We start from the raw sequence: 18,889 nt of genomic DNA on the forward strand, positions 1-18,889 counted from the left end.
ATCAATAGACAAGAGCACAGCTTTTACTCATCCTTTTTTTTTATCCTCCGCAGCAGATTTTAGTTAATATATTCCAGGGAATTGATGAAGTCAGTAATTTGTATCTAGGCACGAATATTTACATAAATTGGAACAAAAATGGACTGATAGGGAACAGGTAGAACCAAAACACCCAGTGACAAGGTTGACGTAATGCAATGCACTCTTCTAATAAGGGACATAAGATTTAAGGCAGCAGTTTTACACTGTGAGCTAATAATAAAAAAAATAATAATTATATTCCACCATTTAAAAAAAATAAAAAATATTGCCGGGCTCAGTGTGTGCAGCACTTGTTCTGTGTGGAACTATGAAGCTGCAGTGAAGTTTCCACCCGGCGCGGATTTCCGGTGCACACAGCAGTCTGTCCCAGCTCAGGTAAGCAAGGGGGGAGAGACGCCGATTAGTTGCCATGGTGATAGAACGCTGGGGAGCGATCTCCCGCAGAGCGATAGACAAGCCTATTGTCACCCGCGCGGGGGAGTCTGGGAAAAGGGGGGGAAAAAAGAGCGCGGGGAGATTAAAATGGCGGCGCCTCTTGACCTCCACAGATGTTAGTGACACACCGTGTATCCTGTGCGCTCTGCCAGTCACAGGGAAATAATGGCTGAGTGTGAAAAATACCTCCCTCCATACACATATGGAAAAAAACTAGGGGCTTTAAACTCTTTCCCCACTGGAACAATTTTTCCACAAACATGGCTGAACCTTTACAAATAAAATAGAAGGTCCGCGTCGCTCACAGGCCACACCCTCTCACACGCAAAGCCATTAAAAAATAAAGCTTGCACAACAAAAAAAGAAAACAGTACAAAAATACTGCCCGTAAGGATGAGCTCAGGCGTGTTCGCATGGATCACATGCAGAGCCCGCCAGGAAGTCGGCGCAGCGCTGCGCTAATCACAGGCAGTGAGACATCGCCCCGATGCGTGGCTACAGAGATCGGGAAATGTCTTACTGCCTGTGATTAGAACAGGTCTGGGAAGACTTTCTGGCGGGCTCTGCACATGGTCCATGCGAACACATCTGAGCTTATCCCTACTTATCCGGCCCAGCTCCTTGTAGGTGCAGGTGGCGTTACTCAGACCTCTCACACTGGGGCTGCGTTAGCGCTAAAGTGGCGCTTGTTATAGCTGCTTTTAAGTGGTGCACTTTTAAACCCAAAGAGGTGGTCAGAGACTGGCGACACGGTACAGGAGGTGGTCAGAGACTGGCGACACGGTACAGGAGGTGGTCAGAGACTGGCGACACGGTACAGGAGGTGGTCAGAGACTGGCGACACGGTACAGGAGGTGGTCAGAGACTGGCGACACGGTACAGGAGGTGGTCAGAGACTGGCGACCTGATAAAAGAGATAAGTGCAGCCAGTGTTGCCCCCTGTGATGCAGCCAGTGTTGCCCCCTGTGATGCAGCCAGTGTGTGTTGCCCCCTGTGATGCAGCCAGTGTGTGTTGCCCCCTGTGATGCAGCCAGTGTGTGTTGCCCCCTGTGATGCAGCCAGTGTGTGTTGCCCCCTGTGATGCAGCCAGTGTGTGTTGCCCCCTGTGATGCAGCCAGTGTGTGTTGCCCCCTGTGATGCAGACAGCGATGCCCCTCTGCAGTGAAGAGAGCCGTCTGGTTGAATAGAGCGCCGGGAACATCACAGCTTTAATTTCAATAGCTGTGTGTTCCCCGTCGCGCGCCGTCACACACAGCCCCTCCCCCTTGTCCAGGCACTTTGATAGACAGATCACCCGTCCAATCTGGACGGGTGATCTGTCTATCAAAGTTCCCCGGACAAGGGGGAGGGGCTGTGTGTGACGGCGCGCGACGGGGAACACACAGCTATTGAAATTAAAGCTGTGATGTTCCCGGCGCTCTATTCAACCAGACGGCTCTCTTCACTGCAGAGGGGCATCGCTGGCTGCATCAGTCCTGCGCTATTCACTCCCATCATGGGAGGCACCAGGGGCGGGCTGGGGGCGGAGTTCCGCCCAGGCCCCGCCCCATTTTCGGCTCAATTATCGGCCGTTTTTTCCTTTCGGCAAATTGCCGAAAAGGGCATTTTCGGCCGATATGTTTCGGCGGCCGAAATTTCGGTGCATCCCTAGTTAAAAGTGCCCGTATTGCAGAGCTTCCAAAGCGCTTTGCAGGCGCTTTGGAAGTGCTGCTCATTCATTTCAATGGGCAGGGCGTTTCTTGAGCGCTAAATACGGCGCTCCCAATCCACCCCAAAGATGCTGTTTGCAGGACTTTTCCTAACGAATGACCCGGACAGTCCAGGCTTTTACATTGTGCACAGTTTTCTGTCCTCCTGAAAACCCGGACACAGCATACCCCAAGTCCCATCTAAGGTTGCCACCTTTTGTTCAAGCCGAACCTGAACACGGCAATTTTTTTTTTAACCGCTTCCCGACCACCTCATGCAGATATACTGCGGCAGAAGGGCACGTACAGGCAGAATCATGTACCTGTACGTTGCCGTTTAAGAGGCGGGGGCTCTGTAAGCATGATCGATGTCCACGGGGATCGTCTCACGGAGAGGAAGAACGGGGAAATGCTAATGTAAACAAGCATTTCCCTGTTATGCCTCGTGACACTGTCACTGATCACAGCTCCCTGTAATCGGGAGGTTTGAAACCCGGACACATGATTCAAAACCTGGACTGTCCGGGTGAATCCCAGATGGGTGGCAACCCTAGGACCTGCTAGTTAAATGTCACTCCTGCTTTGCTCCAATCCTCCTCAATGTATACATTTTCGAATAAATCGCTTCGTAAATAGTGGGTTTTTTTTATTCGTTTTTTTAGCTTTTCTATTCCTAAACACAAAGCTCTGGGATATTCCTGTGGAAGGTCTGACAGTAGACATGTGCACTGACAAAAAATTATTTAGTTTTCGTTTCTTTCGAATCCAGATTTTCACATTTCCAAATTTCCGAATTTTTTAATTTCCGAATTTCGAATTTTAAAATATCTGATTTACAAATTTGTATTTGTTAATTTGAAATTCGGAAATGTGATCATTCGGAAATTTGATAATTCGGAAATTCGTCCACAAGGTTTAGGAGGGTGTCTCTGGGAAAGTTTGACCATTCTTCCAGAGGTGCATTTGTGAGGTCAGGCACTGATGTTGGATGAGAAGGCCTGGCTCGCAGTCTCCACTCGAATTCATCCCAAAGGTGTTCTATCGGGATGAGGTCAGGACTCAGTGCTGGCCAGTCAAGTTCCTCCACCCCAAACTCGCTCATCCACGTCTTCTGCTGCAGTTCAGGGCTGCTGTTAGAAATCACGGGGGCCCCATACAGCCTACCCGACAGCCCCCCCCGGCCGAAATTGGACCAGGAATGACAGCTGACTTCAGGTTGTGGACCTACTTGGACCTACTTGTAAAAATCTGTAATTTTTTTACAACTGCCAGTAAATATTATTATTATTATTATTATTATTCAGGATTTATATAGCGCCAACAGTTTGCGCAGCGCTTTACAATATGAGGGCAGACAGTACACTTACAATACAAATCAATACAGGAGGGACTAGAGGGCCCTGCTGGTTAGAGCTTACAATCTCGAAGATTATCGGGGTTATTATATTATATTATAATATTATAGAAATTATTATTTCGATTATTATTATAGAAATTATATATTATATTATATTATAGAAATTATATATTTTCGATTAATATAAGAAAATATTGGGGTCTGATAATTTCATGCTGTGTTGACTTTGTTCTAGGTATTGTCAGTGTTTCCATATCATGTTTATACTGTTCAAATATTCACTGTGTTAGTTTTCAATAGGAGTTCTGTAATTTCTCAGGTCGCCAGTAAAAAATGTGCTCTGCCAGTAAATTTTCCATGTTTTGTCAGTAAAAAATGCTGCGGGAGGTTGGCAACCCTGGACCTACTTCATGTGGACATCATTCAGCTTAGAGGAATGGTGACATCTGATGGCAGAAACGGATGACTGCAGGGCACAGCACTGGAGAGGAGGTGAGTATTGCAGCCAAAGTTGTTGTTTTTTATTAGAGTAGGGCTTTAATACCTACAGTACATCCCTCTTCCCTTTACCCTCCTCAGGAGCTGTTCAATAACCCAGTAAACGATTCTCCACCATACTTCCCACAATGCAATGCTTGATCGACAACAGCCTGACAGCCGGGTCTGAAATTGTGGGGATGGGGGGAGTGTGCAAAGTCCTGAGCGAGTGTCCACTTGTATGTAGAGATGTTCAGGAATGCTGGGAAGGTCAGGGTGTGTTCTAATGACTAATAGAGTCTTTCTGGTTGCAGGAATGGATGAAGATGGAGCGCAGGAGGTGGTGTCAGCCTTAGAAGGCAAACCTCTGGGGGTCTGGGGGCTGCTGCAGATTGCAGGATGCACAGGATTGACTGCTTATTCTGTGTGGGCATTGGTGCTGATGCCTGGCTTCAGGAAAGTGCCATTAAAATTACAGGTAAGTCTTTTTAAAGCGGTAGTAAAGTCATTTTTTTTTTTACTTTGACCTACAGGTAAATCTATAATAAGGTGTTACCTGTAGGTCCTCCTGGACCATACCAGGCCACATGCCCTCAACATGGGTGGGGATGGTGCTTTAGGGTCGGGGGGCCCTGCGCCCCCCCACCCCAAAGCACCTTGTCCCCATGTTGATGAGGACAAGGGCCTCTTCCCGACAACCCTGGCTGGTGGTTGTCGGGGTCTGAGGGTGGGGGCTTTAACATTGTACCCCATACTCATTCACCCAAAAAAGTGTAAAAAATAAACACAGTGCACATGATTTTAAAGTATTTTATTAAGGCAGTTCCGGTGTCTATTCCGATTTCTTCTCCCTCTCCGGTTCTTCTCCTCTCTCCGCTGTCTTCTCCCTCTTCTGCTGGGTCTTCTCTCTTCGCTGTCTTCTTGCTCTTTTGCTGGTTTTTCTCCCTCTGTTTTTCTTCCGATCTTGACTCGACGAGATCTCCCGACATAATGCTGGGTCAGCCGTGTGCCATGACTTATATTGGCATGGGGCGGGGCCACCATCTGATGGAGGCTGCGCCCCCCTTGTGATGTCACCGCCCAGGCATGATGGGTTGTTGATGTCACAAGGAGGCAGGGCCTCCTGATGAAGTCAGCGGGTGGCCCCGCTCCATGCCAATATAAGTCATAGCACACGGCTGACCCAGCATTACACTGGGAGATCGCGTTGAGTCAACATCGGAAGAAAAACAGAGGGAGAAGACCAGGAAAAAGAGCGAGAAGATCTGGCAGAAGAGTGAGAAGACAGCAGAGAGAGAAGACCCGGCAGAGTAGGGAGAAGACAGCAGAGAGAGGAGAAGACAGCGAAGAGGGAGAAGACATCGCTGGAGGAGGGAGAAGAGCCGGAGAGGGGAGGAGAAATCGGAAGAGACGCCGGAGCTACCTTAATAAAATACTTTCAAAACCTGTGTACTGTGTTTATTTTTGACACTTTTTTTGGGTGAATGGGTAGGGGTACAATGTACCCCTACTCATTCACATAGGGTGGGGGGCTGGGATTTGGGGACCCCCTTGTTGTTTGGGGGCTTCCAGATTCCGATAAGCCCCCGCCCACAGACCCCAACAACCACCAGCCAGGGTTGTTGGAAAGAGGCCCTTGTCCTCATCACCATATGCTTTGGAGTAGAGGGCGCAGGACCCCCCTGCCCCAAAGCGCCCGACCCCCCCCCCCCCCATGTTGAGGGCATGTGGCCTGGTATGGTCCAGGGGGGCTGCGTGCTCGAATAAGGGTCTGGTATGCAATTTTTTGAGCATGGGGGTTCCCCTTAAAAGCCATACCAGACCGAAGGGTATGGGTATCGTCACAATCTGACTTCTAGTGCAACTTCTATTTGAATCAATGAGCTCCTTTAGGGAACCATTGGTTTTGAATAGAGGCAGAGAAAGGGGGCTGAATACGAATGGACGCCACACTTTTTTCACATATTTATTTGTAAAAAAAAAAATTGAAAAACATTTACAATGTTCCTTCCACTTCACAATTATGTGGCACTTTGTGTTGGTCTATCACATAAAATCCCAATAAAATACATTTACGTTTTTAGTTGTAACCGGACAAAATGTGTAAAATTTCAAGGGGTATGAATACTTTTTCAAGGCACTGTAGGTAGTTCCTGTTAGCGATATAACATAGGATAATCTGTTAGCTTTAAATTATCACCTAACGTGGTCGCTTACTGCTTTTGATTTTTGACCTCTAGTTCACCCCTTTATCTCTTCTTCTATCGCTCATGGAACTGGATGGGTACTGAGTAATGGTGTTTCTTTACGAGGATTAGTTCTCGTGTCTGGTGTGTTCTCTATCCCCTCTGACACAGTTAGATCCCATATGGGGTGTCGGGGTGGGACGGACACTGCCCATTCTCTGATACAATCCCTTCTTGTTTTTTAAAGTGGTTGTATAGCCAAATTGGGGACTTTTACCTACATGAAAGCCTATAATAAGTCTTACCTGTAGGTAAAAAAAATATCTCCTAAACCTGTACGGTTTAGGAGATATTCCCCTCGCAATGCGCCGCTGACTGCCACGGCGCTTGCGCACAGGGGATTCTCGGCTGAAAGTCCGGCAGACCCTGGACCCTGCCAGAAAGAAATCTCCCGCGTGCATGCCCGGAAGAAACGCAGAGGGAACATGTCAGCTCCCTCGGCGTGGATCGGGACAGATGTCGGGGCCTCGTTCTAAGGTAAGGTATGCGGTGCATACTAGCTCATTATGCCTTTTGCTTTGCAGGTGAGGAAAAAAATAATAATTCAGCGGGTATACAACCGCTTTAATTATTTCTCCAGGTCATATCTCACAGTACACACCTCATGGCTGAACTGAGCTATTACCTTTGTGTGTATATGTTACTTACCCTGCAATGTCACAAACGGACTGTCAGTGCTACTAATTTGTGTTGTTTGTGCGTTGTTAAAACTCAATAAAAACTCTGAAACAGAAATAAAATGATAAAGTATTGATAAAGCCCCTAAAGTATTATGACTCCCAAGGTGGAGCATTTTTTGGGCCTCCTTACATTGGTGGTCATTGGGAAGAAAGGCGCTCTAAAGGCAGCTAAAAAGATTGTTGTTACATGTGAGAATAAGATATGGAGCTCCACGGGTCCCAGGCCACTGCCTCTGTCCATCAATGTTGGCCCTGGAACTACATACGCAACATCAGGCGGGAATTTAATCCACTACTTATTGCTCAAGGACCCTCTAGCAACCTCTAGATAGGGTTGCCACCTGTCTGGGATTCACCCGGACAGTCCAGGTTTTGAATCATGTGTCCGGGTTTCAATCCACATGTGGCTGGGAACAGGGCTTGACAGGAGGGTGAGGGGGCACTATGTGCGCTACATTACTCTTCTCTTTGGAGTGCCCAAAGGTGTCCCAGGTCTGTTACAATCCTATAGTGTATACTAAAACAACAAAATATATACTGTACACCACTAAAGTGTTCGGTTTTGGCTTGAAGAAAAAGTGGCAACCCTACCTCTAGAGCAGAGGTCTCCAAACTAACAGCTGGAGGGCCGTAGTTTGGAGATCCTTGCTCTAGACCAGTGATGTAAAACCTTGACACCCCAGATGTTTTGGAACTATATTTCCCGTGATGCTCATGCGCTCTGCAGTGTAGTTGAGCATCATGGGAAATGTAGTCCCAAAACATCTGGGGTGCCAAGGTTCTCCATCCTTGCTCTAGACTCGGGGAACCCTGTATGAGAAAGGCTGGGATGTCAGATTACAGTCAGTGTCACCATACCTTTGTAGCTTGATAAGCTAGGTTTTTGACAGCGTTTAACCAGCAAGGCGGCTGCTATAGCTTGGTATAGCCAGTCCCTCGTATGTTTTATTCGGTTATTGTTGCTTTGTCTCCCTAGGTTCCTTACATGCCAGCCAGTGCCAGGCAAGTGGATAATGTAATGACGCTGCTGAAGGGACGGTCAGGAAAAATGGTGGACCTGGGCTCCGGTGACGGCAGAATAGTGAGATAATATCTTATATATGGCTTTATTCAGTAAACATTTTTTAGGAAACACAAATGCTGTAACCCATAGAAGCTCCAGAGAATGCTCTCTGCTAAAGTAATACCGGTACATGAATTCTGATTCTGATTGGTTTGCAAATAGTCATATCTTTCATCAGCGAAACCAGCTACAAAAACTGTAGCTGCTGACTTTTAACCACTTGAGATCCGCGCTATAGCCGAATGACGGCTACAGCGCGGACCTGCTTTGCCGGGACTACGTCTATTGACGTTGTCCCGTGCATGAGCGGCCTGCGCGCCCCCTGTGGGGCGCACACGGCGCGCTCTGTGATCGGCGAGTCTATGAGACTCGCCTGATCACTGATCCGAGCAAGGGGTCGATCCCGACCCCTTATCACGTGATCAGCTGTCAGGCAATGACAGCTGATCATGTGATACAACAGAGCCGGTAATCGGCTATTATTCCTCAGCGCGAGGAGAAAAAAAAAGAGCCGATCACCGGCAGCCGTGATCGGGACATCAGTCCCGATCACGGCCAGCCCTGCCAGTGCCCACCTGCCCCCTGCCAGTGCCACCTTAATAAAACATAAGTGCCCCCCGTCAGTGCCCACAGTGCCACCCAGAAGTGCCCACAGTGCCACCCAGAAGTGCCCACTGTGCCACCCACAGTGCCCACAATCTGCCTCAACAACGGTGCTGCACCCCAGTGCCACATATCCGTGCCCATCAGTGTCATCTACCAGTGCCCATCAGTGCCCAGCAGTGCCGCCCATCAGTGCCCAGCAGTGCCACCTATCAGTGCCACCTATCAGTGCCCATCAGTCCCATCTATCAGTGGTACCTATCAGTGCCCCTTAGTGCCACCCATCCGTGCCACCCATCCGTACCACCCATCCGTGCCCATCTTTGCCGCCTTATCTGTGCCCATCAGTTCTGCCTTATCTGTGCCTATCGGTGCCGCCTTATCTGTGCCTATTAGTGCCGCCTTAACTATGCCTATCAGTGCCCACCAGTGCAGCCTATCAGTGCCCACCAGTGCAGCCTATCAGTGCCGCCTCATCAGCGCACTTCAATGAAGGAGAAAAATGACCCGTTTGCAAAATTTTATAACAAACTATTAAACATGATTTTTTTTTTTTTTTGCATCTTTTTTTGTTTGTTTAGCAAAAAATAAAACTCCCAGCTGTAATTAAATACCACCAAAAGAAAGCTCTATTTGTGGGAAAAAAATTATAAAAATTTCATTTGGGTACAGTGTTGTATGCCCGCGCAATTGTCATTCAAAGTGCATCAGCGCTGAAAGCTGAAAATTGGTCTGGGACTGAGGGGGGTTTAAGTGCCCAGTAAGCAAGTGGTTAATAAGCAGCCCTTTTACCTGTCCCATGATCCATAGCTGTCCACACCTGGACTGGTTCCTCACTGGTCTTCGGGGGTCCACAGTGATGGCATGTTAACTGTGGACAGTCGGTTTCTGAGTTTTGCCAGTGTCCTGTTGAGAAATGTCCCCCATCGGATAGTGTCCGCCTTGTACTGCGCATAGGGTTGCCACCTGTCCGTGATTCACCCGGACAGTCCAGGTTTTGAATAATATGTCCAGGTTTCAGACTGTCTGAAACCCGGACACATTATTCAAATGGGACTGCAACACCCCCCATCCAACTTAGACGTTCCTCAGCACACCCTATTCACCCAGTGCGGTGCAGATTCCCCTTGTTGCCTGGGTTGCACACACCTATGCTCCCCATTAACCAAGTACCACAACCACCCAGTGCATAGGCCCCCTCCCTCCCTTCTCTGTCCTGCCCCTGAGAAAATGAGTACACTAAGGTAAGGGGGACTCTGATGTAAGGGGGAGCTTTGGGAACCCTGATTTAATGGGGAATGCTGGGAATTCTGACGTAAATGGGGGCTTTGGTAAGCAGAAACCCTCTTACATCAGAGTTCCATTTTATAACACAGTCCATAGTGCTCCCCCCTAAAAAAATAAAAATGCTGTGTGCTGCTAAAGTGTTCGGGTTTGGCTTGAAGAAAAGGTGGCAACCCTACTACAGGAAGTCGTAAAAAATTTGCCTGATCACAACTGCTTATCATTCAGACAGAACGGGGGGCACTAAGAGCTTTTGTGGGTAGAAGATTAAGATTTCTATTTGCTGTAGAGCAGTATGGGTGTCAGGGTTCCGGATCTAAACCTGCAACCTCTATTTATAACTTCCCATCACATTACTGCACCACTATTCCCGCATTCTGTAAGCCATGTTTCGTATAATTGCTTTGCAGGTGCTGGAGGCGGCCAGGCGAGGCTTCAGTCCAGCGGTGGGGTACGAGCTGAACCCCTGGCTAGTGCGCCTGTCATATTTCTACGCCTGGAAGTCGGATTATCACCGCCGGGTGTCTTACCTGCGAGAGGATTTATGGAAGGTAAACGACTTGAGACTTAAAGCCACGCTGTTCCTCCGCTTTTGCCCGGATCCCATATGCTGCTAAACTTTGCCCGTTCTTTCTTCAATTCATGAATGTTGTTAGGATTAGGACGTCTGACATGTAATTATTGTTGTCTGTGACTCCCCCCCCCAACTAGGTAGTTCCACCCTCTATTTGTCCTGGTGGCCATTTTCATTGGGACTGCAAGTGAGAGGAATCCATAATCTGCAGTTGTCACCAGAACAGGAAAAAGAAGAAAAATCTTTCGATGGGGACACTTTTTCCGCCGAAAGTGATTTTCTATAACTTTAGAGAGATTTTCTTTCACTTCCTGTTGCGTCTACAGTACAGGAGGTGAAGGAAAATCTCCCCTATGAGACATTGATGTAAAAAAACAGAAAACAAAAAAAAACCTCTAATGCCCCGTACACACAAGCGTATTTTCCGCGGGAAAAAAACTCGGATGGTTTTTCCAACGGAATTCTGCTCAAGCTTGGCTTGCATACACACGGTCACACAAAAGTTCTATGAACTTTCGACTGCCAATAACGCGGTGACGTACAACACTTCGACGAGCCGATAAAACGAAGTTCAATGCTTCCGCGCATGCGTCAAATTGTTTCCGAGCGTGCATCGGAATTTGTACAGATTATCGGAATTTTGGATCTGAACTTTTTTGGACCGAAAAATTAAGAACCTGCTCTCAATCTTTTGCTGGCAGAAATGCCGCCAGCACAAGTCCGATGGAGCATACACACGGTCGCATTTTCCGACCAAAACATCACAACGATCTTTTGCTGGCGGTATTTCCGATCGTGTGTATGCGGCATAACCAGGAATTGAACCCTCCCCTACTATATCATCCAAAAATTTTGACTTTTGGTATACTTTATAGTTGTAATGGGAATCATCTATGCATTGTTGAGTTGTGTAATTTAAAAACATGAGACTTACCTGGTTTTAGGAGGGCTGGCAGCCCATTTAAAATGTAGGAGCTGCATAAAGTGATACTAAACAGAGAAGTGTTAATTGCCATAATTCATTCACATAAATCATATATATATATCATGCCGCTGTATTCTGTGTCTGGCCACCCCTGATTGGTGCTGTTCCGGTCACATGAAAAAAAAAAAAAACGTTTTAGAAGAACAATTTAAATTAGATTATAAATATCAAATAACTTTTAGCCCTTGTACACACGGTCGGACATTCTGACAACCAAATCCGTTGGATTTTGTCCGAAACTGTTGCATACACACAGTCGGACAAAGTTGTCAGAAAATCCGATTGTACATAACGTGATGACGTTATTTCGTTACGAGGGGACTACGTTCAGGCTAGTAGCCAATAGCTTTGGTCTAGGAATTTGATCTGAGCATGCGTGGCACTTTGTCCGTCGGAGTAGGCTACACATGATCGGAGTATGTCCGATCAGAGTATGTTGTCTGAAAATTTTATAGACCAGTTGGAAAACTTGGTCCGTCGCATATTCCGACGGAAACAGTCCGATGGAGACCACACACAGTCGGATTATCCGACAATACGGTCAGATCGGACACATTCCGTCGGAATCTCCGACCGTGTGTACAAGGGCTTACAGATCCCTATGAGGCTGGGTTCACATATGTGTGAATTGGATGCGGTTTTCCCTGCATCCAATTCGCATGACATGCGAGTGTGCCTGGCTCGCAGTGGAGCCGGTTCACACATGTCCGGGGTCCACATTCCAATAGGGTCCGGTTCAGGGGCAAATTCAGGCAAAAGTTTGGACCTGATTCGCACCTGAACCGGTGAACAGGGACGCACCGGACCTCAGGCTGTGAACAGCGGCGGCACATATGTGAACCTGGTCTAAATCTTTATTGAACATCAAATGTGTATTTTTTGTGCATTAATATGGTGTAGGCGGAGTCAGAGATGGCTGACACTCGCTTTTATTTTTTAAAGATGGCATCTGCACTCAAGGTTCTTTTGTTTTTACTTTACAAGTATTATTAATTACATTATTACATATTTAATACTGATTTATATTCAAACAAAGCTTTTTAGTGAGTGTAGTCAATCAGCATACTATATCCTGCCCCCATAGTGTTTAGCAACAGGAGAACATGGAGAAAGGAGGGAAGGGAGCGTCATTTACCACTGTGTATACACCCACATGTGTGACTCTATAGTCACATGGGCTGCACAGCTAAGAAAAAGGCGGAAATGAGGAGCTTGGAAGGGAACTGAAATATGAGCATGCTCTGTAGAGGACACCAGCTGGTCTACACAATCTAAGCCTTCAATGGGGATTCAGAAAAGATGGGAGGGACAGCTGAAGACAGGATCAGCCAGGTATATTTCACTCTACACAAAACAAATGCTTTAGTGGCTTTTTGAGTATGCACACACTAATACATAGCACATACATTCTCCCCTTCCTCCCAGGATGTAATGCTTTAGAAGCCAATTGCCAGGCCCCAGGGCCGGGATAAGGGGTGGGCAGAAGAGGTAGCTGCCCTGGGTGCAGCATGTATTGTAGGGATGGGGGTGCCTTTAGTTCCTTCTATTTTAACCCTGACAGGAGTGGGGACAGTGGCATCACTACTTCTGTCAGCCCAGCGCTCGAAATGGCGAAAAGAGGAGGTGGTGTGGACTGTGCTCTTTTTTCCCCCTCCTTATGCTTGCACGTAATAAAAGGGGGAGGGTGCAATTTGGCATCTTTGCCCTTGGGCGCTGCCAGGCCCACACACACAGGGCCGCCATCAGGGGGGTACAGGCAACACACTTGTAAGGGGCCCGAGCGCCCCAAGGGGTCCACCGTACAGCAGCTTAATAAATGAAACAGACTTAGCACAGCAGGCAGCTGCTGGCCGCACGGCGCCCGCAGTGGAGAATAACACATACACAAGAAGCCGCCGCCTGTCTCCTCCTCTCCGTGTTCCCTTCCTCCCCGAAGGTGATCCTGCATTCGCTCTGCTTCCTTCACTGTTGAGGCGGAGCCTGCTGCTAGGTTACTAGTATTGTGATTAGGCGGGGTGAGGTTGGACTCAGGGAGGGGGTGTGATCAGTCTCATCAGTCTCATCAGTGGTTGGAGTGGACCCAGCCCTCTCAGGTGCATGCATGACAGATTGGAGACAGAGAGCAGCATGGAGGGTAAGTCACCAGTGTGCAGTGGCGTTTTGCTGTGCTGTAGATTGGAGTGGACCAGTAAAAATGGATGAGGATGGTTTTGGGTGGGGATGAGAGTTACATTGTGAAGAGCCTCTCCACAATGTAACTCTCACCCCCACCCAAAATCATCCTCATCCATTTTCATTATATAACTCTCAGTGGCGGCCCATCCATTAGGGGCCCCGACTCCCCTAACCATGCGTCCAGCCCCCTAATCTACATGCAGGGTGACAGATGCATGGATTCGAATGGGGGATTTTGAAGCACATGATTTGATCCTGAGGCTCTAATAGGCTTCAAAATAGGAGAGGGATGTGGATAATTCAGGGTGAGTATGGGGATACCCTGGGATAAGAGTGTTAAAATAAAAGTAGGTGCACCAAAGGATTCGGTGGGATGGCCAGTGGGCGTATTCGGTGGGATGGCCAGTTGGCGGGCGCTTTGGAATTTTGGCCTGGGGGGGGGGGGGGCCCAGGCCTAAAGCGGTGTAAGGGCCCCCAAAATTTCTGAAGGCTGCCCTGCACACACAGTCACATGGTGGAGAGAAAGAGATCATTAAGTGTGTAAGTTGCAGAAGACAAACAGAGCTGCGGGGGGGGGGGGGGGGGGAGCACAGTGAAGGTGAGTATAAGTGGGTGGTGGGTGGGGGGTTCCCTACTTGAATGGGCAGAGCTCTCTTGAGGCTCATCTGCTTGCACACTGTGCAGTACAGAACGTGTCATTCAGCTGCACAGACCACACATTTGTTGGTTCCGCTCACTGATGAATTGTCTGTGTATAACAGGTGGGAGGGGGGAGAGATGTCGGGAAGTTAGGAGCAGAGACTTGTCTGTGGCAACAAGTATAAAAGCTGTTTTTAGAAAATGGGAAATGTGACCCAGAACAGCAGAGAGACATCCAAAAAGAGGTATAGACTTGTATAGTATTTGGTGATTTGTGCATATCCCATTTATAATTTTATGAATGTTATTCACACACAGGTGAGACTACAGGACTGCAAAAACATCTCCATATTTCTGGCCCCAAGTGTGGTGAGTGCCTTCTGTGTGCCGTACCTTAGTGTTTATATCCTCTGCACCTTAGGCCGCGTACACACGCGGGGACTGTTCGCCCAACTTTGTTCGTCAAACAGTTTGAGCGGACAGTCCGCTCAAAATTAGCATGGACGGACTTGGCCACACACGACGAACGAACAGTCCGCTGAAACTTGCGCGATGACGTGAACGGCACGTACGACGGGACTAGAAATACGACGTCCTATACACTGCAATGCAACCTTCGGCGTGTAAATCCTTTCTGAGCATGCGCGGAACTTAGTTTGACGAACAAGCCTACACACGGGCGGACTGTCCGCTCAAACCAAGTTTCAGCGGACAGTTTTACGGAATTTCCGAAAAACTTTGTTCGTCAGACTGTCCGCTGAAACTGTCCGCTGAAGCCCACACACGAGCGGACTGTCCGCCGAAACACTGTTCAGCGGACAAAGTTGAGCGAACAGTCCCCGCGTGTGTACGCGGCCTTAGAGTAGTCTCCCTAGTTATCCATATGTTGTAGTGGGATGAATGTGAGTGTATGGGTGGTGTTCCAGATGATGTAAATTTTATTTTTGCATTTTGCGTGCACCCCTGGTTCCGAGATTCTCAGGTATGTAATGGCACTTTGCTATAGAATCACCAAACTCTTTAGTACTTTAATACATGGGTTTCCACACTACCGCAGCTCACATCCAACCAGATTTGACCTGGCCCACAGCTATGGTCAGAGGATTCAGATTAGTTGTTTCCCCCCCCCCCCCGTTACACAAAGTCTGCATGAAAGTCTGATGGGGACACTAAAGGCCCGTACATAGAATGCATTAAGGTGAAAAAACACGAGAGTTTACAACCCCTTAAGCTTACAAAGTTAATGACCTTCTCCAATCCCCCAAACAACAATCCTTATATGAACATATTCTGGTCAGGTGGTTGGCTGCCCAGTCTTGAGCACTGCATGCTGGGAGGAAGAGGAGGTCACATGGTTGCCCATACACAAAAATCTTAGGTATATACAAGATAAAGATATAAGAAGGGAGGACCCTCACCATGCCAACATCCAAAATGTATATAAAAAAGGATTGAGAAACTCAAAAAAATAGGTGGAATTTTTGGGCACACATGAGAGGAGAACTTAGTAAAAAAATATAACTTTATTACAACATAATTAAAAACATGAAAAACATAAAATCAACACCCCATATGGACACAGGTTACCAGTTACCCAATAATGTAGTTATGAAGGTTCGATCTAGGTATAAAAAGATATATATATATCTTATATCATATCAAATAGAAGAATTTGATCCAATAACACCTCCGCATTTGCTCGTCGACACGTTTCATTAGATATTAGCTTCCTCAGGACAAACACTGGGTAGGTGCTGGTGAATCTGTGTCCAATGATATGGGAGACTTCACAAAACTGGACAGGCATTCAACGGTCTATAATTTCGGGTGTAACAAAATGGTGCAAATGCATGAAAGGTTTTTTGTAATGAACCCGGTAAATGAAATGCAAGAAAGCTGTAAACCACTATGGAAACGAGTTCAGACATATATATCCACTGTATAGTAGTGACTAGACCAACCGCATATCAAAAACAGGGTCCAAGCCCGTGATAGAGATATATACTTCTGTACACTGTGGCATAACCCATCAACCAGGAGAAATATCAAGGACATATAGTCCTGACCCTGAAATGCTATGACTAGTAAATCAAAAGGAGCGTTCTCAAAACTGAGAGGAATAGGGTAGCATCTATCGTATCTCAGTATGGCAAATATCCCTATTAGGGTGGCCTAATGTCGAGGGCCTGACAAAGAATACTGAATGGGTGATAGGGAGTAACCGAGGGTTACACACAGAGAAGACACCTATGCATATTAGAGCAGGTCATATTTACTCCCTATCACCCATTCAGTATTCTTTGTTAGGGCCTCGACAATAGGCCTCCCTAATAGGGATATAATAGGGATTTGATATGCGGTTGCCATACTGAGATACGATAGATGCTACCCTATTCCTCTCAGTTTGGAAAAGGCTTCTTTTGATTTACTAGTCATAGCATTTCAGGATCAGACGTATATGTCCTTGATATTTCTCCTGGTTGACAGGTTATGCCACAGTGTACGGAATTATCTATCTCTATTACGGGCTTGGACCCTGTTTTTGATATGCGGTTGGTCTAGTCACTACTATACAGTAGATAGTAGTACATATATGTCTGAACTTGGTTCCATAGTGATTTACAGCTTTCTTGCACTTCATTTACCGGGTTCATTACAAACAACCTTTCATGCATTTGCATTGTTTTGTTACACCCCGAAATTATAGATCGTTGAATGTCTGTCCAGTTTTGTGAAGTCTCACACATCCTCGGACACAGATTCACCAGCACCTACCCAGTATTTGTCCTGAGGAAGCTAAAATCTAGTGAAACGCGTCGATGAGCCAGTGTGGAGATGTTATTGGATAAAATTCTTCTACTTGATATGATATAATATATATAAATATATACCTAGATCGAACCTTCATAACTGCATTATTGGGTAACTGGTAACCTGTGCCCATATGGGGTGTTGATTGTATGTTTTTCACGTTTTTTATTTATGTTGTAATAAAATTATATTTTGTACTAAGTTCTCCTCTTATATGTGCCTACAAAGTCCACCTATGTTTTGAGTTTCTTAATCCTTTTTTATAGGTATATACAAGGGATTTGACAGAAGAGCAGAGCACGGTAGGAGTCCAACAGGGTGCAGATCTGTGAGGGTGACAGATTATATTTAACCTTTCCCATAAAAGAGCATTACATCCAGTCAGGAATGCAATCTCATCCCTTAGGACTATGTGTGTTTTTCTGTTATTCACTTGTATTCTGGCCCTGTCAGTAGATTCAGGGCTCCGGTGTCTTTTTTTTTTTTTTCTTGTCATCCAATGCCAGTTGCCAGAGATCAGTTTAAATGTCTGTCTATTGTTACAGCTCACATTGTTGGAGAATAAGATGCTGGAGGAGCTTCCTGATGATGCCCGTGTGGTGACAGGACGCTTTCCCTTACCGACATGGGCACCCAGCACCATCATTGGAGAGGGCACAGACAGAGCATGGGCCTATGATCTTAGGACTATCCGACAAGCCATGACAGCCAATCAGCATGGGACGGAGGTGTGACTGTGGATAAGCCCAAATGATTTTACCCGTTAACAACACCTTTGAGGTCAAGGCCACGAAAATGACATGACTTGGATAATTATGGACATGCTCGGGGGGCAGTGATAGTATGGGTGTATTTTATCTGTGGTGGACATATTGGGGAAGACTTACTAAAGCTGGTGCACAGAGAATCTGGAGCAGCTGTGCATGGTAACCAATCACCTTCTAACTTCAGCTTGTTCAGTTAAGCTTTGACAATAAGACCTGGAAGCTGATTGGTTACTATGCAGAGCTGCTCCAGATTCTGTGTGCACTAGTTTTAGTAAATTTTATCTTTTATTTATGTGAGTATATTGTATGTGTGCATATCTCTGTGTGCGTCTGACATCACAAACTGACCTTGAAAAAAATCAGATGCCGACTTTTACTTTCTAGGCTTCTTAGATATTGAAAGCTAGAATATGATTGGTTACTTCAAGTGACATCATTGCACAAAAATATTTTGTAATTGCTTTTAAAAAATGAACTGCAGAAACTCCACCAACATACAGGTGGGTAGGGTGAGCGCTAACTCTTTGCCCTTGTACACACGGTCGGAGAATCCGTTGGAATGTGTCCTATCGGACCGTGTTGTCGGATAATCCGACTGTGTGTGGTATGCATCGGACTGATTCCGTCGGAATATCCGTCGGACCCAATTTTCCAACTGGTTCGATCGGACACACTCCGATCATGTGTAGAGAATTTTGATTGGACCAAGTGCCACGCATGCTCAGATCAAATTCCTACATCAAAGCTATTGGCTACTAGCCTGAATGTAGTCCCATCGTAACCAAATTATGTCATCACGTTCTGAATGATCGGATTTTTCGACAACTTAGTCCGACCGTGTGTATGCAACAGTTTCGGACAAGATCCGACAGATTTGGTTGTCGAAATCTCTGACTGTGTGTACAGGGGCTAACACTGTATATTTCACCATCAGATTGCTCATAAACAAGGGGGAAGGAGGAGGGGGGGGGGGAGGCACAGGAAAAAATAAGGGGGAAAGGGCAAATTAATATAGCATATAAACAGTAGTGATGGCCGAACGGTTCGCCCGGCGGTCGTTTCG

General features: G+C 46.7%; 1 protein-coding gene across 3 annotated transcripts; it reads left to right on the forward strand.

The window, feature by feature from the left end:
* The first annotated feature begins 318 nt into the window (after positions 1 to 318).
* On the forward strand, positions 319 to 18,188 carry ANTKMT (adenine nucleotide translocase lysine methyltransferase). Of its 3 annotated transcripts, XM_077449562.1 has the most exons (7): positions 322 to 417; positions 3,892 to 4,014; positions 4,314 to 4,477; positions 7,902 to 8,006; positions 10,286 to 10,426; positions 14,567 to 14,617; positions 17,605 to 18,188. In XM_077449562.1, exons 2-7 carry the CDS (start codon positions 3,972 to 3,974, stop codon positions 17,791 to 17,793), a joined length of 693 nt encoding a protein of 230 aa, XP_077305688.1. In that variant the 5' UTR covers positions 322 to 417; positions 3,892 to 3,971; the 3' UTR covers positions 17,794 to 18,188. The 3 variants fall into 3 exon arrangements, with proteins under 3 accessions (XP_077305690.1, XP_077305688.1, XP_077305689.1); XM_077449564.1 differs by lacking the exon at positions 7,902 to 8,006 and having other exon boundaries at positions 319 to 417; XM_077449563.1 differs by lacking the exon at positions 3,892 to 4,014 and having other exon boundaries at positions 337 to 417.
* Positions 18,189 to 18,889: the final 701 nt, after the last annotated feature.

This window comes from Lithobates pipiens, unplaced genomic scaffold (assembly GCF_037356315.1).
Source record: "Lithobates pipiens isolate NorthernLeopardFrog02 unplaced genomic scaffold, aLitPip1_a1.2 Scaffold_22, whole genome shotgun sequence".
Classification (NCBI taxonomy): domain Eukaryota; kingdom Metazoa; phylum Chordata; class Amphibia; order Anura; family Ranidae; genus Lithobates; species Lithobates pipiens.